This window comes from Ahaetulla prasina, chromosome 3, assembly GCF_028640845.1.
Source record: "Ahaetulla prasina isolate Xishuangbanna chromosome 3, ASM2864084v1, whole genome shotgun sequence".
NCBI lineage: Eukaryota > Metazoa > Chordata > Lepidosauria > Squamata > Colubridae > Ahaetulla > Ahaetulla prasina.
This window is the reverse complement of record NC_080541.1, coordinates 200,635,435-200,660,762: the sequence shown is the minus strand read 5'-3', so window position 1 is coordinate 200,660,762 and position 25,328 is coordinate 200,635,435. Positions and strand designations below refer to the sequence as shown.

Here is a 25,328-nt window from a genome sequence, read left to right as displayed (position 1 = left end):
TGCTAGGGTATTTAACACAGAGAGACATATTGTGTTTTGACCAACCAAGGATTAATTTATATGGAATTCTTTTTTTTAAAAAAAAATAAGCCACTAAAAATCAAATGAGCAAAGAAAAAATATCTAACCACTCTCCTAATGAACAACATGTGATGAAATGCTTTGAAAAAGAGAGAAAAACATCCTTTTGAAACAGAGAACATTTTCAAGCACAGTCTTTCCAGAAGGCTGAAGAAAAAGCTTACTAGTTTAGGTAGATAGTATCATTTTACTAAGTAAATAAATAAGACATACCAAATTCTGCTACCGCATCCCAGACAGGAATTCATATTTGAAATGGGGCCAATTTCATCTCTGAAGTAAAACCCATTGACTATATTGGGCTACTCTCGTAGAGACATATGCCAAAGCAAAGTTCTGCAGTTTTGCTCCAAAAAAATAACTTCTGTGTCCTCATAAGTTTTAGCTACCACCACAGCTTTTACAAGACTATATACAGATCTGGCGATCCCTGCAGGGGATGCAGGCCTAAATTTGAAAAGTAATTTATTTTGCTAGCCTGAAGCATTCAGTTTCAAGGGAAAAGTCACAATAACTCAAGGGGTTTGGAGCCAGGTTTTTTTTTAATGGTTTCTTGGAAAAATGGAACATTCTACAGAATATTTTTCTCTCCGCTCACATTTTCTGCTATATACGATTCTCTCCTAATAAGAATTTCACTCAATCACAAAAAAGTCTCCCCCCCCGCCTTTCATTCAAGGCTGCCTGCAAAGTCCCTGACATTTTTCTGGCAAGATTTTTCAGAAAAGAGGGAAAGTGACTGGCTCAAAGTTACAGACCTTGGTGGTGGGTGGAGGGGGTGGGATTAGAACTCACAGTATCTCAAATTTTAGCCTGATGCCTTAATCACTGCCCCAAACTGGCTTTCTCTGCAACTTAGCCCCAGCTTTATGGTTTTTTAACTAACATTGAAGCAGCTGATTTCAGGATGGACTTAGCCCAATTTAGCCCTGGGATTTTCACCTAAAACACACATATTTTCTTCCTTTGAAGATATGCAGCTTTACATGGGGGGTGGATGTGTATTGTACCTAACCTTGTTAAAATGTTTCATTCTTGGTAAAATTTTAAACAAATGTTTTTAATACTACCTAATGCATGAAGCACAGAAACCAAGGATCATCTCAAAGGGACATGACTTACAACTTGGCATACTGATACCTGTTGCAAGTTTATGAGTACTGTTGTAAATATAAACTATACATGTTTACATGAAATTGGGATGAGTCTTAGGTGTAAGCAACAGAAAACTTCAATGGAAATTGAACCATTAATCGATGGTTAACATTCTCTGGAGATAGCTTCCATAATATTAGAATTATTAGAATTAGCCAAATCTTTAAAAAAAACACTATATATAAGCAAGTGTCCTTTCAGAGTTTGCTCAGTTCCTTTGCCATGTCTTGCACAAAGGATATAGACATTATGTAGGAAATATGTTGATTAATTTTGCATATCTCTCAGGGCTATGTGGAAGAACAAAGAAATGATTTGATTTTATTCAATTAAGGAACTATAACTATAACAAACTCTGGCCTGATACTTGTAGTTCCTTAATTGATTCTGCATGCAGAAAAACTTAGAGAACATGCTGAAAGTCATTGGTTATTTATGCAAACTTTACTGCACACACCAACAATTATGGTATGTATTTTGAAGGTATACATTCAGTGTAAATCAGTACACCTGTTTAGACCTTGTCATGCTTAAGAGCACTGCAGTGAAGCATCTTAATTGAAGTAAAAGAAAAAAGTACAGCCACAAAGAGACAGCTGTAAAAAGCATTTCACATTCCAGAGCAGCACTGAATGAGCAAATCCAAAGTCTTCAATATTAAAAACAGCAGAAAATGTACCATGACTGCTGCATCTCTATAAACACAAATTTATTACAACTGTAATAGGAAATGTTCTGATTTTGTATTATATAGCAATAAGTAGGTCTTACAATATTCCCAGTATTCTGTGTTTCTGCCACAAATGGATTTAGGATGTAAAGAAAAATGTAGAATTATTTTTTTAAGTTCCCATGAAATTCTCTATCAGTAATATATGGGTGGCAGGAACTCAAAAATTACAAAGGGTGAGAGATGAGAAAAAAATATCTCAAACTGTCATTCTATCTTTTCTTTATCTAGACAAATCCAGTTTGTTAAATTACTGATATTGTTCTGAGCTAATGATTAAGAATGGGAAAAAAACATAATCAATTGATTATGTCTTAAATTCACACACCTGATTTCTTTCTTCTCTATTGGCAACTCATCTCTTAAAATAGCTTGATGAATAGCAACTGAGTGGTGGAAGAGGACTGATTAGATCCAGATTCCAATTCTTACTAAGCCACAAAGCTCACAATGTGGCCAATCACCATCTCTTAAGATAAAACTGGCTGGAAACCATAGATCTTCAATAGCATGGATCATAGGTTATGAAAGAGAGTCTTAATAAATGGGTAGGTCTGTGCTAAACAATAAGAAAAAGTGGAGTTCTGCTTTGGAAAGTCCATGAGGGCCAATAGGATATGCTCTTCTTTTTCATACAGTATATACAATAATGATGGCTTTTTCCCCATTTAGGACAAAGTTTATACCAGTCTTTCCCAGTTTAATAGCTACAAATGGGTTAGCCTATTATGTCCAATACCCCTAATCAGTAAGATAAGCAGGAATAAAGGACAAAATAGTCCAATATATTTAGAGTACCATATTGGGAAAGATATGGTTCCCTATAATGTGTGCGTGTGTGAGGGGGGAAGTGTCTATATCCATTTTACTTAGGTCATTTGTCAATAGTATATTTGTCAATGATATATTTGATTGAGTGTTGCCCTGGTGTACTGTGAAAGCAATAAATATAGAAGAATCACTGTATGTGATGAATCTGACTCAAGCATCTGCCTTTGAGAATTCATTAATATCTCAGGGCATGCATGTTGCCTTCTTGCTACCTCTGGCCAGCGATATGTTTCAGCCACTTGCTGGCTTTGACCTACAGACGTGCCTCAAATGAAATCTGCAATTCTAACCGAGTCTCCCTTGATGTCATTGGAGGTGCTTCTTGCCTTGATTACATGGCTTCATAGTACTTTCCAGCTTCAATCCCCATCATTACCACACAGTGGTGGGAAAGCTTCCTGCTTGAAACCTTGAAGAATCAGCACCCAGCCAGACAAGAGATGGAGCAATAATCTGGCTCAGAATAAGACACTATCTCCCACCACCACCACACACAAATGAGCTGCCTAATTTGTCTCCCTAGGCTGAAACTTTGGGCTGACAAACCTCAGTGAGCAGGTTGGTGGGAGTAGGACTGTTCCCTCGGGTTCCTCATTATCTCTCTCCGCTTTCTGGCAAAGATAAACCTTGATGTCAGAAGGATATACACATCCTGGGATTTTAAAGGCAAGAGACTTTAACTGGGAGGATGATAGAGATTTTAAAAGGATAGGAAATAATAAATCAAGTGAAGAAAAAAAGAGCATGAGTAAAAGTAAATGACTGGTCATACATACTAAATTATGCTCTACAGTAGAAAAGAAAGATTTTATATATACTTCCTAGTTAGAATCAAGCCGATAGTCCATGGAGATTCTCAGTCATCCAGGTCATGCTTGTCCCAAAGGTGCTTTTTTCAAACAGCAACTGGACTTTCTTGTTTTTTCTTTGAAGACATTTCACTTCCCATCCAAGAAGCTTCTTCAGCTCTGACTGGATGGTGGGGAATGGAATCAGGATATGGATAAATCATCCAGTCAGAGCTGAAGACGTTTCTTGGATGGGATGTGAAACATTTTCAAAGAAAAAAGCAAGAAAATCCCGTTGCCTCTGAAAAAAGCACCTGTTGGACAATTAAGCCGATACAAAAATTGCCTTCACACATTTAACCAAGTACCACAAAAAGAAGTTGTACAACTGCTTAACAAACTGTCAGTGGAAATGTAAGGAACTAGTAGGTTAAACATAAACATATGTTTATGGGTGGATATATATGTATTATGTTTGTATTATTTGTATTTAAAATAAAAAAAATATTTAAAAAAGAAAGAAAGAAAGAAAGAAAGAAAGAAAGAAAGAAAGAAAGAAAGAAAGAAAGAAAAGTAGGTTCAAAGCTACTTGGCCTTGGCTATTTGGAGAACTGCTAGTCCGCTTGTTTCTTTCAATATTTTGTAATCTTTTCCCAAAGGACTTCCAAGAAAAGTTAAAATGCTGCAAATGCCTTAGTCTCTACAGGCCAGATGGCAGTACCAGCAAGCCTCAGTCGGAAGTCAGATTTGGGGGTGGTTTGTATGTGAGGGGGAAGCCCTATTCTCACACTCAAGTGTGAATAGATATTTGCAGCCCCACGCGACTCAGGCCCCTTCTTAGCTTTCCAGGCTTTCTCAAAGCAGCGGCCAAAAGAATCCTTGGGCTTTGCACTTTGCACATGGTCAGACGATTCCTCAGGAACTCACCTTTGGAGATGATGGCGATCAATCGCCAGACTGCCGGCGCAAACTTGCCACGGTGGGGGCATGCTTAGCGTCGTGCTTTCCTCTTGCAGGTGCCCGACTATCCCCGGAACCCCTCACTCACCTGGGCCGGCAGGAAGGCTCGGCGGGAGAATCAGCGGAGGTTGGGAGGACGGCTTCTCCGCGGTCTTGGTCCAGGTAAAGCGGGCGGGAAGAGCGGAGCGGTGGGTGGAGAGCCAGCTGCTCGGACTGTTTCTCGGACTGAAAGGAGCCAGAGAGGCGAGCGCTGTCTTTAACCGAGAAGCTGGAAAGGAGAGGCGGGGAGGGGAGGGGAGGAAGGCTGACCCCTTCTTCTGCGGGGCTAAAGAGCGGGGCTGTCTCTGCGGGAAGCGGGGCTCCCCTGCTTCAGCCCCACCCAGCCACCCACCTCAGCGGGCAGGATGGGTGGCGCCGCGCGCGGGGTCCCCCCCACCATGCCAGGCACGAACCCCCCTCTGCCACGAAGATCTCCTTGGAGGGCTGATGGTGGTGGGCTTAGCTGGGCGCCTTTGAGACACGGTGAAGGGCAGGAAGTCCTAATAGCACTGTGTCTCCTGCACAATCGCTGACATCTGGGAGATAAGCGAAGTCCAACTTTAGTGCAAATGAAAATCCGGGGCACCGTCTCCTGAATGGACTCCTGCAGAGAAGTCTTCCCTCCGCTTCTTCTGCACATTAAGCCTCCCTAGTTTTACAGCAAGCCAAACACGGGAATGCTACAGTAGTGCAACGCCAAAGGGTGCTTTTTTTCAAAAGGCAACTGGACTTTATTTTTCCTTGAAGACGTTTTCGCTTCTCATCCAAGAAGCTTCTTCAGTTCTGTCAGAAGGGAAAAGTCTTCAAGGAAAAAGAAAGTCCAATTGCTTTTTGGAAAAAAAAACACCTTTGGGGACAACCTGACCTGGATGAATGAGAATCTTCAGGGACAAGTAGTAGTGCAACCGTTCAGAGATTTCCCTTAGAGCAGGGGTCTCCAACCTTGGCAACGTGAAGACTTGTGGACTTCAACTCCCAGACTTCAACTCTGGGAGTTGAAGTCCACAAGTCTTAAAGCTGCCAAGGTTGGAGACCCCTGCCTTAGAGACAGTTCTAAAGAAAAACTTTACACCAGTATTTTACTTGTGCAAGATGTGCAAAAGCAATTCATTTTTTAAAATCCGGATAATACGATTTATTTGGTATTGTGGGTCATACAATGAGACAATTGGAGGAATTGTAAATCCCTGTTGTCTAAGACTTCTGTAATTGGGCTAATTGTGAGTATCACACCATAGTCTGATTAAAAGTCAATCAGAGATAAGTAATCTCTATCAAAAATGGGAAATCATGCAATACGAATTGCATTCAGTACACTGCTTTTAACACCCCATTGTCACAATAAAAACGTTTAAAAGAATGTTAATGTGAAAATCCAGATCTCCAGTAGCGTCATTGCTAGAGAAATTAGATCTCTGACTCATGTTTCCATTGCTGCTGGGGAATTTTTTTGTCCATCTGGCACAAGAAAAAAAAAATCACCCTTAATGCTTGCAAATCATATCGTTTCCATCATTCTCACCCTAAGTTTAGCATTTCTGCTTAACCAGTGAAGATGGAATCCTAAGTCTTATATACCTCCATGATGCTGATGGAGACATTAGTCGTTTTTGGGTATATAGAAGGAAGCCACAAAGAAGAAGGTTGAGAACTAATTACTCTGGCCACAGAAACTTGGACCAAAAAGTTCTTGCTACCTCAAATTTGTTTAAATCTAAGGAAAGCCTTTCTGATTTACAATGTGTACAACAATGGATCAGTCTACCTATGAAGATTGGGGGCCCATTCATTCTGAAGTCCCAAAGGTGCTTTTTTCAAGAGGTAACTGGACTTTTTGGTTTTTCTTTGAAGGTGCTTTTTAAAAGAGGTAACTGGACTTTTTGGTTTTCTTTCTCATCCAAGAAGCTTCTTCAGAGCTGGATCAATCCAAAGGATTTTAAGAAGAGGCTAGATACTGCCTGTCATAGATAATTTAATTGGTTTTCCACCACATTGTGATCTCTTCCAATGCCACAATTCTGAGATTCATTCAAGTGATTATTTTCAAGTGAATTTTAATATCTTCAGGAAGATGGGTAATGGAATGTTTAGCAGACCCAGAAAACATAGGAGGAAGCAAGAGCATATCAGAAAAGATTCCTTGGTCCAGGGGAGAGAGGAAGAAGATTAGGAGTAACTCAGAGGTGGTATTCAGCCAGTTCTGACCGATTCGGGCGAAACAGTAGGGGAAATTTTGAGTAGTTCGGAGAACCGACAAATACCACCTCTGGCTGGCCCTACCCCAGATCGATTAGCTGCTTCCTGAGTCGCAGCTGCTCAGCTGGGTCTTCTTTTGTTGCCCTGCACAGGAGAAAGGAGCTGGAAAGCAGGTTAGTGGGATGGGGAGGGAATGGGGATTTTGCAGTAACCTTCCCCCAGGACTGGGGAGGAAATGGAGATTTTGCAGTATCCTTCCCCTGCCATGCCCACCAAGCCATGCCACAGAACCGGTAGTAAAAAATTTTGAATGCCACCACTGGAGTAACTCCATCTTTATTATGCTAGTTATAAGTTGATCTGCAGACTTGGACTTTCAAGACTCCCTTACCTTATCTAGTAAAAATAGAAAGCTAATTTGGTTTGGTTTTCCCTAGACTAGGAGCAGGGAAAACCGAGTTGTAGTTTTGATTGTGGCATGGAAGCCTGCTGGAGGATTCTGGACCAGTAGTCTCTCCCAGCCCTAGGAAGAAAGGCAGATCTAGCCATGATTTGCCTTGTAAAAATGTAATGATTGAAACTGACTAGGTGTTGAACACCATGTCTCTTGGGAGGGGCAAGGAGGAGGCAGGAGGGCTAAAATAAACAAATATAGAAAAACTAGCACGTAAGCAACCAATTGAATTGTAAGCTGTCCAGAGTCATTGACTGAGATGGCCAGCTATAAAGTTAAATAAATTTAAAAATACATAAATCATAGTGACATCCCTAATTGTTTTCAGGATGCTGAAATGAGTAAGAGTGGTCGAGCCACATTCTGAAAATAATGCTCCATCTGGAAGTTACAGTTCTGGACATTATTTCATAATTGCACAATTAGGCCCTATTTTCTTCTACTATATTACTACTAAAATCATGGTGGTGGTGCGCCCATGCCTTCTTTCCTGAATAAAATTATGGAACTCTGCTCTCCTCTGCAGTCCCTTGTTGGAAGCCTGGAGAAAAATTGGGATCAACAATAGAGACAGGAGAAATGAAAGGCATGAAAGAACTCGGGAAACATCATGTTTGGTGGAGATGGCAAATGCTGGTAGAAAAATGGCTGAAATAGGTTTATGAGGAGTGACCGCAGCAATTTGCCATCTGATAAATGCATGACATGGGACCATGCCTACTACCCTAAATATTGTGTAAATGCTGAGGCTTCTTCTATAGCAGGGGTGTCAAACTCGATTTCACTGAGGGCAGCATCACGGTTGTTTTTGACCTTGGAGAGCTGGGGTGGGCGTGGCCAGGGTGGTGTGGCCAGCTTGACTCCTGTTGGGGGTACCTGAGCACTCTGCCAGCGAAAATGGGCTCCCAAGCTCCGTTTTCAGCTGCGATGACCTCCTGCACATGGCCCTCCCGAGCTCCATTTGCTGGCAGAGGCACCAGGGACCGATCCTTTGCTGTTTCTAGAGTGGTCCTTCAGGCCAGATCTAAGCACACTGCAGGCCGGATCAGGCCCCTGGGCCTTGAGTTTGACAACCCTATTCTATAGCACGAGAATACACTTTTTATGAGAATACACTTTTATGAGAATACACTTTTTGTATTGTCAAAACCAATTCCCAAACATTACCTTCTTCTAGTCTACATAATTCAATTCTCCATTATGATGGGCTTTTACAATGACCATTGTTATTATTCAGGTGTGCTATCTTTAAAGTTCCTAGCAATCCTGCTTCATCGGGGTGATACTTTTGGTTGTCTTTGATTTTCAGTTATTGAACTAACAATAAACAGGAAAAATCATGCATAGAAACATGAAGAGGCTAAGATTGAGATTTGCAAAATACTCATGATTCCTAAAAGGATAAACAAGCATCTTGGAACACATTATCCTTGTACCTCATCTTGAATGTACTTGAGTTGTCTGTGCAGCAACTCTAATCACATTCCATTGCTTTCTGTCCTGATATGTTTAATTGCATAAAATGTTCTTGGCGCACAAGAATTGTTCACCCTTTAATCTGCCTTGATTTTCTGTGTTCATGCTTGTGCAGAAGCAAGTGGTATTGAAGACTGGTCAACTGGAAATATCAATGATAAAACATGTTCATCAAATTTTGAGTTGGTATAATTGAACATCTTCCTAGATCTTTATGCATACTAACTAATGTCTGGAGAGAAATTGTTTTTCTCCTTTATTATTAGAAACATTAATAGTGATAGTACAGACTAAAGAGAGGAGAAAAAATGAGAGGGTTTATTCAAATGCATTAGAAGCATAACCAATAAAGCTATTATTTGCTTCCCAACAGATGTTAGATGGTTGAAGTTCTCAATTACTATTTTGTGCCTCTCTGAAAGATCTGCAATTTGATCCTGGAAAGCATACTGCACCTTTTTACTTGGTTGAGCAGGTGATAATAGATACTAATAATGAAATTACTTTTATTTGTTCATCTACTCACATTAATGCAGATGCTTTCTGCTTTATCCCCAAACTGATTCACTTGGGTTTCTGAATAAGTGTGCATATTTTTAGGTATATAACACTTCCTCCCTACTGACTCTAGAAAAATTGTCTAGAATTTATAAAACTTCAAATTTATGTTGCAGATATGGACAACATAAAGGGACATTTTATCATGTCTGTGAACTTATACAAAAGCCAGAGATTTTAGGGTTCAAATACACATAATGATACAAAGAAGTTTAAAGATTAACATTCAACTGAAAACAGAACTTTTCTCGCTGGGATTAGTGGACAGCCAATTGAAAAAACCATGAAAAAATATGTTTAGATATGATTAGTGCTGCAAGATTTCAGGTAGTCCTCAACTTATAACCACAAATGGGACCAGAATTTCCATTGCTCAATAAATGGTTGTAATGGTTCACAGGGAGAGAATTTTACTCCACTAGTTGTTGCCAACTATGGGGGCGGGGGTTATTCAACTTTGTTTCAAGGCCATTGAGCCAGCACTACCTAAAGACATTTCTATGGTCACGTGGCCAGCATGACATTATGGAGCTCTGTTACCTTCCCACCAAAGTTGTGCCTATTTATCTTCTTGCATTCACATGATTTCAAACTGCTAGATTGGCAGAAGCTGAGGCAAGGATGGGAGCTCACCCCATCACATGGCACTCAGATCTCGAACCTGGGCTGCTGTCTTTCCAGCCAACAAGCCCGCCAACCTAACTACTGAGCCACCATTCTGCCCCTTGGTCTAAGCTGAAGACTATCTATATTATATGGCCCAAGATGGAAAGACTCTGAAATACCCACATCAGTGGATTGCTGTAGTTTGTTAAGATAACACAACTAAGAGAAAGATTATAACTACATTTACTTTTTTCTATTTCTTTTTCACTTTCTTGGCATTTTTCTTTATTTTTCCTAAATTTGAAATATGTACTGTTGACTATCTTCCATAAAGGTCCAATCCAGAGCAAATTTACCCTCTCCAAGATGTTGTGAATAGATATCTTCAGCTCCCTTCTGATCAGACAGTGCTGATACTACATGCAAAAGTTGCTCAGAAATCATATGGGAATGAAAAAAGGTAGGAAACAATTTGAACTTCCTGTTAAAAGTAGATTTCACTGGAAATTTCTGTAATAGTTTAGAAAGCATAACTTTACTTCTTTGCACATGAGTGCACACTATGTGAAGTATACTGTGGATCTCTTGATAGTCCATTGATTTCTATAAATGCCTGGTTTACCCAGATAGGGGTCTTCTGGAAGATGCTAAAATTCAATTTCCAAAAGCTTCACAAATTGTGATAGATGCTGAGAGGCATTGCTTTACAATTTGGGAGCTGGGACTATTCTAACTGGAACATTCCTGGACTACATCTTAGTACATAGATGTGTATCTCATTCATAATTTGGATTTTTCTATATAGAGGGAGTCAATATTTTAATAGAGTGCAGAGAAGTGCAACAAAGATGATTAGGGGACTGGAGGTTAAAACACATAAAGAGCGGTTGCTGAAATTATGGGTGTGTCTAGCTTGATGAAAAGAAGGACTAGGGGAGACATGATAGCAGTGTTCCAATATCTCAGGGGCTGCCACAAAGAAGAGGGAGTCAAGCTATTCTCCAATAGCACCTGAGGGTAGAACAAGAAGCAATGGGTGGAAACTAATCAAGGAGAGAAGCAACTTAGAACTAAGGAGAAATTTCCTGACAGTTAGAACTATTAATCAGTGAAACAACTTGCCTCCAGAAGTTGTAAATGCTCCAACTCTGGAAGTTTTTAAGAAGAGACTGGATAACCATTTGTCTGAAATGGTATAAGTTTTCCTGCCTAAGTAGGGGATTGGACTAGAAGATCTCCAAGGTCTCTTCCAACTCTGTTATTCTATTCTATTATCATAGGATTAGATCCAATTAGAATAGATTCTCAATATTGATCCAGTTTAGCTTATCATTTCAGTCAGTTATTTTTACTGCACTGTGTTAATCAAGATCCATAATATACATTCTCAGTTTAAATAATAATATAATAAAATAATAAAAAGCATTAATAGCAATGCTTAATTTTGTAAAGCATGTTTTATAATTCATAAACAGTTAATGATATATCAGAGATCTATAATCTCCACTACAATTTAGTCCTATTTTTTGAGTTATTTGTATTTTACTCTTTTTTTCTTTTATCTCTCTGTTTATATTAGTTCCAAAACATTTAATAAAAACAGTTTGCCTATTCTGATTTATAGTTTGGTATGCCCTTTCTCACTCACCAATTAATTTCCTGGTCACTCCCCTATCTAGGAAATTTACAAGGGTTAAAAAGAATTCCGCCACTAGCTGAGATGCAATAATAGTAATATTGTATTTTGCCATTTGCCATTTATTGGTTATATAATGCTGATCCAATTCAGAATCTCCCATACTTTAGCCCTGAAGAGAACAAATAGTTTCACATCTCATTGACAGTTATCACTGCTTCTGTTCATGTATGAAAATTTGGCACTTCCTTGTTTAAAGTGGTACTTTCTGATCTTCTAAAAGCAACCGCAAGGGAGCCATGCTTCCCATTGAGCCAAGGAAAGGAAAAAGCTTCCAGAGGCAATTGTGCCATGGCAAGGCAGGGACGGTTTTTATTTCCAATTAGGGCTGTGCATTGACAGCCAGATGGAAAGCAGTATCTCAGCTTGAAGTTGTACACTTGCACACATGTTCTCATATAGTTGGCCGATGTCCCATCACTAGAAAATGGAAATCTTTCTCAAAGGTTCTGCATTGTCATAGATTCTTCTGGATTGGCTCCTGATTTCCTAATGGAAACAAAACTTTTTTGCAGCTGCCACTTATTCCTAAATAATTCATTACGGAACTGCTGATAGCTGGTCGGAACCTGGCCAGATGCCTGTTCCCACTTCTTTCATGATGTGAATGAATTATCCAGAGGCTCTGGATCACTTTAATTTCCTAGTGGGAGGTTTGTCAATTATCTACATCTAAAAACTGTGATTTCCCTTGTTTTGGGGACAGTTTGGGTCAGAGGTGACCATGGCCTGAATACATGGAAAGTGACTTTTTTCCACACCCACTTTAAGAAGTTTATCGTTATTGATCTGGTCAGGTTATCCTGTTTCCTGGGTCATCATGTGGGAAGGGAAACAGGGAAGAGGATAGATTCCATGCCAGAGATACCTTTACATTCAACTTCTTTCAGCCTGTTCACCTCTTTTTCTCTGCAAAAGCTCCAGGATGTTCCAGATTGTGGCAGCGCATAGACAGTAGGGTTTGAATCAATCTTTCACATTTTTCCCTTTGCAAGCAAGCCAAATCCCTAAACAATTACATGCTCTCATCTATTTCAACAAATTGGCATGATTTGAAAGTTGTCTGACTCAACTCTATTGTGGCAATAGCACAGAAAATTGATTTGTTTCAGCTTTTTCCCATGAAAGAAATTAAGATTTACCTCTGACCTTGTTAAGTAAAGCTTGAAATAGCATGGAATAGTGTGAAATAGTATGGGCTCTATAACACTCTGCAATTAGTAACCTCAAGGATATTACTGTTGCACGGGAATATGCAAATACTCATTATGGTTTTTTCATTATTATTAATTATCATCTTTATTGTTACAGATGTTTTATGCAGTACCAATGTGGTATGAATCTCAGCTATTCATCTGAATTTGAAGATTCAAATACCACTCAAGAAAACATTTTTTCAAATCTTTGAATCTGTGGTGTGAGCTGGTTTAAGGTTTTGCCTGGGAATGTAATCTCTGTTTTTAATCTGTTGAGGATTCCATATTCCAGGCCAGAAAAAAATCATAGGAATAAGATTTATTTCTACTTAGATATAAAATGAAAGTTTTACCCCTGTATAAGTATCACCATCTTCCATAGAGCAAGGCTGATGAGTTCATTATGTCTGCTTTGTACAGATGTCATTATGTCTGCTTTGTACAGATGTCTGAAACTGGAAACATTAAAAAAAGGAAAGCAAATTCCTATTTTACACAATAGAAAGTACCCTGTTTCCCCCAAAATAAGACACCCCCTGATAATAAGCCCAGTTGGGCTTTTGAGCGCATGGCAAGGCCAAGCACTTATTTCAGGGTTCAAAAAAAATATAAGACAGGGTCTTATTTTGGGGGAAACATGATAATTGTGCTTAAAGAAACAAAAGAATTTCTGAACACAATTTATGATCAGAGAAGGAGCAAGATTTATGGGTTTGAATTATTTTTTTAGTGTCACTTTTTATTTACAATTGCAATCTATCCAATCCAAACGCTTTAAAAATATTTGCATGTATTTTGTGGTGTTTCTATGTTTCTGCAGATCTCCAGGATATATGCAGGGTTAATCTGAAAGCTTGTGTGACATGGGTTTAGGCTTAGACATGGCTTTGAACATATCTACATTGAGTTATATAGTTTAATAGATGACTTAGGACCAGTCATTGGCAGGGTTTGTATATGGCACCATTTTATTTTTGACTTAGTGCTTTGTGAATTCAGCCAATAACTCTCAGCCTAATCTTCTTCCTACCACAGCAGCTTGTCGTAGGATTGCGCCAGAAGGCAGAGATCAAGCTATTCTCCGAAGCACCTAAGGGCAGGACATGAAGCAATGGGAGGAAAGTAATCAGAGAGAGAAGCAACCTAGAACTAAGGAGAAATTTCCTGACAGTTAGAACAATTAATCAATGGAAAGACTTGCCTCCAGAAGTTGTGAATGCTCCAACACTGGAAGTTTTTAAGAAGAGATTTGACAACCATTTGTCTGAAATGGTACAGGGTTTTCTGCCTGAGATATGGATTAGACTAGAAGACCTCCAAGGTCCCTTCCAACTCTACTATTCTGTTATGGTCATGAAGAAAAATTAGAATCAGAAATGGAAAAGAAATCTAGACATTTTGCACTCTAATTCACAACATTTCTGAGGGAGATTACTACTATTAAACATACACATTGAACTAGCCAGCTACATATTAACCTGGTGTTTTGAGTGAAGCCAGCTCTATTTTTAGTTCACTACTTTCTATGTTGTGCAAATCCCCAAAATTAGTTTGAGTAAAACACGTTACTGCTAAACATCGGTACCCATGTCATAGACACAATCATACAGGTACAATATGTTATTCTTTGAAAAATGAACTATTTGAGGTAGTCACAAAAGTTAAAGTTAAGTTAAAAATTAAGCATAATCCACATGAATCCAGTCTCAAGGGTATATAATTATGTTACATAAATAATGAAAGAGATTCTTTATCTGTTTTAATCCATAAGGTGAAAAACACTAATAGTATGAGGAAATCTGTTTTCCAAAACAATTAAAAACATCAATTGAAGCTTAATAAGATGACTTCTTTCAACAGATTGAACTTTCCAATTTTTACTAAATAATTTTTTAGACCCAGAGGATATTTTAGTGAAATCAAGGGGCACTTTTAGAGCCCCATGTAAAATTATCAGGAAGACAGAAGTTAACCTCTTTCTTTGCCAGATCATAACTTTGAATTTATACATCATGCTAAACTACGGTTTGCTTTCCTATGCATTGCTCTCCTGAAAACCTTCTTCATGTAATTTATAAAATAATAAATATAAATAAAAAGTTAAAGAAACTTTCCTAGTTTAACTGTTTTCTACACCGAATTTTCTTTTCTTTTCTTATCAGATTCTTCTGCCCACCCCCATGTGTGTATCTCAGTGGACCAGGCTGGAAACAAAAGAAGAACGAAATTAAAGGTATAATCCATTTTAGTTCATTCTTCGTTTCCCAAGAATTAGAATTATAGAAGTTTGGAAACTATTTGTGGAAACCTTCTAAATTAGGATAAAAAAAATTATTTGACCTACTGTAACTGGACTGCAAAATCCAGGTACCCATCATAAAAGTTATTGGGTGCACCTAGATGAGACTGATAATCCTGAATGCCAAATCTATCTGTAATATCCTAATAGAATTGAATATCTATTACAGTTCCAATAGAAGAAAATATATGTATTGTAGTCTTCTGTCTATCTAAGACTAGCAGAATACATCCATGAACATCAACTAGCAATAAGAAGACACAATGATTACTCATAACCTGCGGACAAACTCAGCCATTGTTTCAACTAGGAAACTTGAGCATCTTTTTTTCCTTCCACTCAGTCATGTTTGATTCTTGGCATTCAGACAAATGAGCCATTAATAGGCACACAGAGATAAACAATATTTACATACTATTCAAAAGAAATAACAAAAAAGGAAGAAGGAAATAAGATCACAGATTAATATATTTAAGGGGCTTTCCCCCTGTATGTTTTATTTTCATACATGATACTTTTATTTCTTGTTTTAGTAACAGAGGGTAGATAGGAATCGAGTTGTCACAAAGTGGAGCAGTGATAGATCTTCAGCCTTCAGCAGCCAGCTGATGCTCACTTCCCATTGGTCATCATCACAAAAGACTGAGCACATACCTACTACTTGATTTGGCATATCTCTGCCTCCAAATGCAACTCTTACCATCTGGATAAAAAGCCCACTACAAAATAGCAAGAAATGCAAAAATTGAAAATAGAATAGAATAGAATTTTTTATTGGCCAAGTGTGATTGGACACACAAGGAATTTGTCTTGGTGCATACACTCTCAGTGTACATAAAAGAAAAGATGCTTTCATCAAGAATTATAAGGTACAACACTTAATGATAGTCGTAGGGTACAAATAAGCAATCAGGAAACAATATCAATATAAATCATAAGGATACAAGCAACAAAGTTATAGTCATACAGTCATAAGTGGAAGGAGATGGGTGATGGGAATGATGAGAAAATTAATAGTAGTGCAGACTTAGTAAATAGTTTGACAGTGTTGAGGGAATTATTTGGTTAGCAGAGTGATGGCATTGGGAAAAAACTGTTCTTGTGTCTAGTTGTTCTGGTGTGCAGTGCTCTATAGCGTCGTTTTGAGGGTAGGAGTTGAAACAGTTTATGTCCAGGATGTGAGGGATCTGTAAATATTTTCATGGCCCTCTTCTTGACTCATGCAGTATACAGGTCCTCAATGGAAGGCACATTGGTAGCAATTATTTTTTCTGCAGTTCTAATTATCCTGTGAAGTCTGTGTCTGTCTTGTTGGGTTGCAGAAACAAACCAGACAGTTATAGAGGTGCAAATGACAGACTCAATAATTCTGTAGAACTGAATCAGCAGCTCCTTGGGCAGTTCTGAGTTGGCGCAGAAAGAATATTCTTTGTTGTGCTTTTTGATGATGTTTTTGATGTTAGCTGTCCATTTTAGATCTTGCAATATAGTAGAACCTAGAAATTTGAAGGTCTCTACTGTTGATACTGTGTTGTATAGTACTGTGAGAGGTGGAAGTATGGAAGGATTTCTCCAAAAGTCTACCACAATTTCTACAGTTTTGAATGTGTTCAGTTCCAGATTGTTCCGGTTGCACCACAAGGCTCCCATCTATATGCGGATTCATCATTGTCTCGAATAAGACTGATCACTGTTGTGTCATCTGTGAACTTCAGTAGTTTAACAGATGGATCGTTAGAGATGCAGTCATTGGTATACATAGAGAAGAGAAGTGAGGAGAGCACACAGCCTTGGGGGGGCCCTGTGCTAATTGTACAGATATCTGATGTGATTCTGCTTAGCTTCACCTGCTGCTTCCTGCTTGTTAGGAAGCTTATGATCCTCTTAAAAGTTCTTAGAGTTGCAGTAGATCACAGATTGGAAGCATTTAACATTTACCGCCATCATTGTTACTGGCACTGGGTTCCCCATTCACTGATCAATATACTCTCACAGCATGCCACTTTGTTTTTCGTGTACAGCCAAGAAATCACAGCCACACTTTTGCTTAATTTAAGGCTCTTCCACCTTCTCCAAACAACCTTAGCCAAAGAGCTCCAAGGAAAAACAAGAGAGGTGTGTTTTCCTTTAGGAAAAAGATTACTTTGGCTCCAGTTTCTTCGTTCACTTGTCATCTATTAATTGCACTGGGTATGAAGCATTCCTTTTTTTAGCTTAACGGGTAGCCTGGAAGAAGAAAAATGCCACAAAGCTTGCAGCAATTGGGTTATAGCTTGGTCTGCCGTTACAGGAATTGTATCCAGACCACAGAGAATTTAGACTCATGATCTGCTGGCACAACAAGAGGGCAGAAGGAGGTTATTTCCCAAGCAGATGCCAAACTCAAACTTTAGAAAACTGATCTGATTGCATTGCCAGGCCAGGCCAGGCTGAGGAACAGGAGATTCCACACCCTCATTTGAATTGGGCAGAGATGATGTAGTAGCTTAACTAGAAAAACAAATAAATTACTTTTAGAATTTCCTGAGCATCTCAACAAGCATGTGGAAGGGAGTGAGCGAATAAGAATTAGATGCTCATATACAGAATGTCTCAATCAGAACCAGTGGAATGGGGTTTTATGCCCTGGTGGTAGACATCCAATGGTTCTTTTAAGTTTAGCTCATGTGGAAAACAGGAGACTGTATTAGGTGGAGAATTTCAAAAACTTTACCAGCAACACTATTTTGTGTCTTCTTTCATCAACAGAAGCTAATTGCAGCTCAAGAAAACGCATGGATGACACTTTCCCTTTGCACTTAATTCCTTTATAAGGAAAAGGAACTTGCAAATCTACTTGATGGGGGAAGATATATCAGTTTGACTTGCATAAACATGCAAAGCTCATGCTGTTAACATGCATGATTAATTCCCAGGGATGGGCTAAAATTACATGATAAACAGCTAATGATGGAATAGTGCTTCTTTTGATTCACATTTAAGTAGAAACTGACTTAATATGAAGTTTCAAAATGAATTCACAAAATACAGTTTTCCATAGTATTTTGAATTTTGTAACGCATTTTTCTCATAAAGCAAAAAAACAAGAAATAAAAATATAATGCAAATTTAAAAAATGCAAAATAGAGAAAGATTTTGTCTAGCTTTGTTTCTAGGTGGAAACCACTTTTGGACTTTTTGCTAGAAAGCAAAATGTTATATTAATTTTGGGATATGACAATTAGAATTGTTTTTCATTATTGAAATGCTGTATAATATTGAATTTTATATCAAAAGGTTAACATGTTTTATATTTGTTTCAAAGAAAGTTGGAAATTATTCTTTTTACATTTCTTTTCTTCTTTCCTCGTTCCTTTGCATCGTCCCTTTCACTATTTTTCTTTCTTAATCTTTTTTCTTCTTTTTTATATTTTATCTTTTGCACAAATAAAGTATATATTTAAAAAAGAATATATAAAATACAGAAGGAAAAAACCTTAATATATTAAAGATAGTTGCATACATAATAGTAGATATTTTGCAAAAAAAATAATAATGTGTCTATTAGAATATTACACCGTTTTCGTGCTTAGGTATATAATTTTTTGTACAGTTTCTTAAAAGAAAACATATTTTAAAGTCTGATTCAGAAATCAGATAAAAATGTGTTTGAAAGAAATTGTGAATATAGCTGTATTGTGCATTCTATACCATATGCTCTCTTGGAAATCTACATACAGTATGCAACTAAGATAAATAAAATTAAGAAATAGATATGTAGCAAATGAAAGACAATTGTTCATCCTTAGAAGCATCCTACTACAGTCCACATTTTGGATAGAGAAGACCATTGGTTTGAAAGAGAGATAAAAGAATCCATCTATGTTAGTGCTAACTACTAGGATAGGATCTGGCAAGGACTGAGGTGAGACGATTCTCAAACAGCTTAACGTTTATTAGGCAACTCAATGCTGAGGTAACAGCCAACAACAACAGAACAGCGCGAGCCGCTTGACAGCTCTTTTATACCCCGCTGTCAAACGAGCAGCCAATCAGCAACAACCTTGATGCCGGGCCATCCACTAGAGGAGCTGACGCCGGCGGAGACTCAGAACACAAGAGTTAGAATTGAACACCTCTTCCTCAACAGAGGGGGAGGAATAAGACACCAACTATCTCCAGTTTACAATTCAGCCCTTGCAATGATTCCAAGAAGTTTCCATAACCAATTGCACCCTGATTCAGGTGACCCTGAGGGCAAAGATAAGCCTTCAAGTTGCCTCAAGAGCTCTCAGGGAGAGTGCTAACAACCAGATTGCGAAGAAATACAATCCTTCTATTCCCCACACGTCATCCTGTCAGAACCTACCCTTCCATCTCCCCACCATTCAGTCAACTGTCAGTACCTAGCCTTCCATTCCACACACCCCTGTCAGAACTGATGAAGCTTCTTGGATGCATAGTGAAATGTTTTCTTCTTCCTCAAGGAAAAAACAATCCAGTTGCTTTTTGGAAAAAAAAAACACCTTTGAGACAACTATGACCTGGATGACTGAGAATCTGTCTACCTACTAAAGCTAAATAGGGTTGTTCAACCTACTAAAGCTAAATAGGGTTGTTTTAGAATAGAATAGAACAGAACAGAACAGAATAGAATAGAATTTTTTATTGGCCAAGTGTGATTGGACACACAAGGAATTTGTCTAGGTACATACGCTCTCAGTGTACATAAAAGAAAAGATACACTCATCAAGATGCAACACTTGCAGCACTTAATGATAGCCATAGGGTACAAATTTAACACTTAATGATAGTCATAGGGTACAATATTTTATATTTGGCACAGGTTTTGTTCCATATTGGAAGATAGATAGAATAGAAATGCAATACTGTAACTTAAATAGCTAGCAGATATTAAAGCATATACAGAAAAAAGAAATGCAGAGTTGTTTCAGCTTTCATTCCTTCTTTTTTCTAGACTCATAGATTGCTGATGTGATATTTCTGTCTCCCTTCTTTTGTCTAGGCAAAGATGTAACAGGGTCCAGTTCCCAGATATGTGGGTATATAGGACTTGATAGCATGGGCAATAGCCATGTAGAAATGCAGAAGTTAAACTTTGAAGAACAATTGGATTCCAAGGTAAGCTGGCTCAAATATATATAGAAATAGTTTTGTTGTTAGTTGTGAAGTCGTGTTCAACCCAACGTGACCCCATGGACAACATTTCTCCAGGCCTTCCTGTCCTCTATCATCCCCCGGAGACCATTTAAGCTCATGCCAACTGCTTCAATGACTCCATCCAGCCACCTCATTCTCTGCCATCCCATTCTTCTTTTGCCCTCAATCTCAATTTCCCAGCATTAGGCACTTCTCCAGTGAGTCCTTCCTTCTCATTAGATGGCCAAAGTATTTGAGTTTCATCTTCAGGATCTGGCCTTCTAAAGAGCAGTCAGGGTTTATCTCCTCTAGGACTGACCGGTTTGATCGCCTTGCAGTCCAAGGGACTCGCAGGAGTCTTCTCTAGCATCATAGTTCAAAGGCTTCAATTCTTTGACACTCACCCTTCCTTATGGTCCAACTTTAACAACCATAGTAGAAGAAATAGTAGCAATAATTAAACTGCAGGTAAGGGGGGCAGTTAGCAGCTACTGCCAAAATCCTCTGAAGATCAGATATGTTAAATGCATCTCAGAATGTAATGCACACTTTTTAAAAGAAACACTGCCTTTGGGAAAGCTGATTATTTTTGGCATTTCAGCAAGTGCAGAATGGAAGCTAACCTTTCCCTCCTTATTATGGTTTTGATGAAAAATCTTTTGGATTGTGAAAAAAAATCTCCCTTTTAGTGCCAACAATAAATACCTTTTTTAATACAAAGAGCAGTTCAGGACAAGGATTTTGTTCAGGACAGCAAGACAGGAGGCAAAATAAATTGTCCTTTTCCACACTTGCTTCAAAGGATTTATTAATGCAATAAATGCAAGACATATTTATCATCATGCCTAGTTTGGACTTTTCTTATTTATTCTCTTGGGTTTTTTTATTTAAATAGTTTTTGTTATATACAGAAATATAATTTTTAAAATCCTAATATATTATTAAAGTTAATATGATTAAATATTAACTTTCAACATTCAGGAAATCTCAAAAGACAGTAAAGTAAATTGCTCACATGAATTACCTAAATATATCTGAGAAACTGATTTATAACTAGTGTCAAAAAGAAGTGTAGAGCTGGTACATTTCCAAACAGAGGTACTGCACAATCAGGGCACTGTTGCAAAGAAAGGTCTCTTTCCTTGTGACCATACAATACACTCTCGTGATAGTCAGCAAGCTAAAAATACTTGAAGAACAGGGAAGTTCTGATTCTACCCAGAAGTAGCTAAATTCGGGTCCTTTAATGAGCTAAAGTGTTAATTATTACACATGGTTCTTGATTAGTGACCACAATTGGACCCACAACTGCTAAGTGATGCAGTTGATAAGTGGAAAATCATATGATTGAGACTGTGCTTACTTCAGCTGTCCCTTTTTCCCACTCTCCTGTCCTTTGGCATGCTCATCCTGGTGCTAGGATAATTAGCAAGAAAGGAATTTATGCTTGTATTTACATTAATTGGAGAGAAGGGGATTACAAGAGAGTAAGCAGGCATACAAGGAGAAGTATACATGGAAAGGAATGCCTAGCTGTTTTCCAGACGAGCTGCTTAGGAGGCAAACAAATGCCTTTATTGTGAAATGGATTAGGGTCTTGTCAATTTCAGGCAGCAGCTGAAGCCGGGATGAAAGCAACTCAGGAAGAGATCACTTGTTTAGGCAATCTCTCTGGTCTCTTGGGGTGGGAGGAGAAAAAAATGGGTCAGGCACAGGACAAGAGTGCTGATTGTAATGGCAAACATGAAACTGAGTGATTCTTCGAGGGTCATAGCAATAACAATAGCACTTAGACTTATATACCACTTCACAGTGCTTTACAGCCCTTGCTAAGTGGTTTACAGAGTCAGCATATTGCCCCCAACAATCTGGGTCTTCATTTTACCTTCACCTCAGAAGGATGGAAGGTTGAATCAACCTGCTGAGATTCGATCTGCCAAACTGTAGCTAGCAGTCAGCTGAAATAGCCTGCAACGTTGCACTCTAACCGCTGCTCCACCTGGGCTGTGCTACCTCGGCACATAAATGTGCACCTTGATTTCAGTTATTTTTTTAGTGTCATTGTAACTTCAATGGTTGCTGCATGAGGCAGTTGAGTAAGTGAGGTCTACTTGCATATACATCAAAGCCATTCAAACATCAGCCAGTTCCTCAGAATCCTTCATAAAATCTTTAGCCCAATTACTCTTTTTCTGTACTATTTTCCTGCATGTGACAGCCATTAAAAAAAATGTAACCTTTTATGGGGCTTCAAAGAAGCTCATCTCTGCTGTGGCCTTTGATGTTCATGGCAGTGGGAGGTCTGCCAGAGATTACCCTGGAAAGCCTGATCATTATTGCTGCCAAGTAAAAGTGCCTTCTTTATCGGAAGATAAAGAGGGAAAGAAAACACTAGAGTAGCCCCCAAAGTTCAAGAGTGAGAGGGATCTCTTGGCATCTTTTTAATAGAACAAAAATGTCTGCAGCATTATCACAGCCCTGGAAGAATGCAGAGGCCAGAAGAGGGCCAGCCAAGCTACAGTAGCAACCTTTGTGCTTCCAATGTTTAACTCATTGTAAAAGCAAAGCCTATCAGAACAGAGAAAGCGCCATGATGACTGGGAATGGTAAACCTAGGAGGCTTTTTGTCAGAGGTCTTCAAACTTGGCAGCTTTAAGACTTGTGGACTTCAACTCCCAGAATTCTCCAGCTATGCTGGCTGGAGAATTCTGGGAGTTGAAGTCCACAAGTCTTAAAGCTGCCTCTTCTGACCTAGGCTTCCTGAGTCAGTAAAACACATGGGTAGTCCCAAAAACCTTTTATTGCAACAGCTGTGAATTCTATTCATTCACAGATGCGTCCCAATTAGTTGTAAAGAGACCTTCAGGATAAGGCTAATAATCGCCCACCTTTATCTCCCTTGAAATGCTGCCAAAGACCTAATTGGCAAAGCCACACATCCAGAATCAATCGGCCAAAGTCCAGAATCAAACAGAGCTTCAGACTTTAAATTGCACGTTGCTTCCTGCAAAGGCCCACATGCCTTTGCTCCTCTTTTAAGTCTTATGGGAGGGGCCAATCATATCCAAGCTACTCCCAAGACTTTTGTTTAACTGTTAACTTTTGTTTTAACTGTTCTTGCCTGCTGGCAGCTCTGTGCATGCGTGTATTGGGAACAGGCTCCCCCTGTTCCTCTGCCTCGCTCAGGTCTGACTCTGGAGGCTGCAGAGGAAGCACGTACCTGCCAGATAGCCCTTTCTCTGCCTCCAATGCAGAGCCCTCTCCGTTCCTTCCCCAGACTCCAGGACTGGCCCATGTTCCTCCCCAGCCTCCTCACTGTCCGACTCTGCTGCCAGCTCTGCAGGCTGCTGGCAGACCACAGCACTGCCAAGTTTGGGGACCCCTGGTCTTTGCAGTCAGAAAAGCAAATACGTATGAATACACCTTTCCATTTGGATTTCCCTAACTGTTATGTCAATAAAATATCCACGAGACCCATATTTTGCATTTCAGCTGTAATAACATCCTTAACCCACCTCTCCCTTTATATGAACCACAAAGGCTTTGAAATGGGGCCTATTATAAACTTCAGTGGGAGCTACTTGATCCCACATTTCGTTCTCATGGATGACAAACTGAGCTCATGTTAAGAAGAGACCCTCTAAAAGCTGGATGAGATAGAGTGAGATCTTTCAAACTTATTCCTTTATATTTCTTGATTGTACACTTGTTCACAATATTTGGCAAGGAGGTTGAGTAATTTGGACTTCAATTGCTGTTGAATTTTTTTTTAATCTGATAAGATTCTTGCTTAAGTCTTATTTTGCTTCTTATTCTTATTGACAACATTGTGGTCATGATTATATTAACCATTTAAACACACCACTTTGTTCTTTACTAATGCTTTATAATGTTTTTTTCTGCCCCTTTTGTGCTTCAAAGCTTCCATATCAATCTTTTGGAATAGTATATTCAGTTAAATGTATCACTTTGCTTACTCTGGGCACTGCCTGCAGGAATTAGAAAGGCTAAAGTCCTGCTTTATTTATTTATTTTATTTTGCCAATCATATATAAGATAACAGGTAAAAATATAAACATAATTTGGACACATGAAAAGAGTAAGTAAAAAGGAATATTAGGACAGTGACGGTAGGCGCGCAGGTGCGCTTATGCACGCCCCTAACAGACCTCTTAGGAATGGAGTGATCATTCACCTGGGAGAAATTTTGGGATTCTGACATTCTGGGAGACCAGAAGTTATTGTCGTCTCTTAGGAATGACAGTTGGCTTGATACCATGGGTCAGACACTTTCTCTAAGGCCAACTGACCTCTCAGTGTTATTGTTGTGGGGAAAACAGGAGGTGGGAACATTATGTACACTATCTTAAGTAGCACAAAATAAAGCCGGATTACTAGTAGTAAGTCATTGTGATTGGTTGGCTGTTGTGATGATAGGTTATTTAAAGAATCCCTGCTAAGTCTTCCTGAATTATTAAAAAGATTAATAATGGTATATCTTAAATTTCTCCAATCTGGACACATGCAAGATGTATAGAATTCTCCAGTGAGCACAGCCATTCCTAAGAATTCTGGGACTTGAATTCACACTTCTAGAGGGTGCAGAGTTTCTGGGAGTCTGGTACAATTTAAGGGTCACTCTGATCATTTTAAAGTTTCCATTTCTTCTCTTCCATTTCTACCTCCAATCAGTTAATTTTTGGAAACATTTCAGAATGCTGGGAAACCTTTCTACCAGCAGGGTACATGGAAAGAGTGTAAATATCAAAGGCAACACTTTTGTGTATATCATCTTTCTTCTTTCTTCACCTTTGCAGAAGAAGGAAGCTGAAAAGCTCTATATTTAGCCAAGGGTTGTATGAAATAAAATATTAATAGCTCAGCCACTTGAACAGTTATTGCTCACATATTTTATTTATTTATTTATTGAATTTATATAGCCGCCTATTCACCCATGGCGACTCAAGGTGGCTTACAGAATATAAAACCACAATAAAACTAATAAAAAGAATCAAATAAATTAATATAGTATAATAGAATCACCCACAACCCCCCCCATCCTCCACCCCAGCGACAGCAGATCACACGAGCCATTTAATGGGCTCCCCAGGCTCGGGTAGGTGA

The 25,328-nt window shown here is 38.8% G+C and overlaps 2 protein-coding genes across 3 annotated transcripts in view; one reads left to right on the top strand and one right to left on the bottom strand.

Moving 5' to 3' along the window:
• Positions 1 to 5,173, bottom strand: part of MATN4 (matrilin 4) — a 48,664-nt gene extending 43,491 nt beyond the window's left edge. Inside the window, exon 1 of one of the 2 annotated variants that reach the window (XM_058177969.1) lies at positions 4,634 to 5,173. The gene's annotated coding sequence lies outside the window, so the exon portion shown is untranslated. The other variant, XM_058177970.1, reaches the window with a different exon arrangement.
• RBPJL (recombination signal binding protein for immunoglobulin kappa J region like) overlaps positions 4,297 to 25,328 on the top strand; it is a 42,503-nt gene continuing 21,471 nt past the window's right edge. The window contains exons 1-5 of the mRNA XM_058176697.1: positions 4,297 to 4,341; positions 4,493 to 4,707; positions 10,209 to 10,334; positions 14,929 to 14,999; positions 20,071 to 20,186. Of these exons, the coding sequence (XP_058032680.1) occupies positions 4,297 to 4,341; positions 4,493 to 4,707; positions 10,209 to 10,334; positions 14,929 to 14,999; positions 20,071 to 20,186 (573 nt within the window). The remainder of the gene's footprint in view (positions 4,342 to 4,492; positions 4,708 to 10,208; positions 10,335 to 14,928; positions 15,000 to 20,070; positions 20,187 to 25,328) is intronic.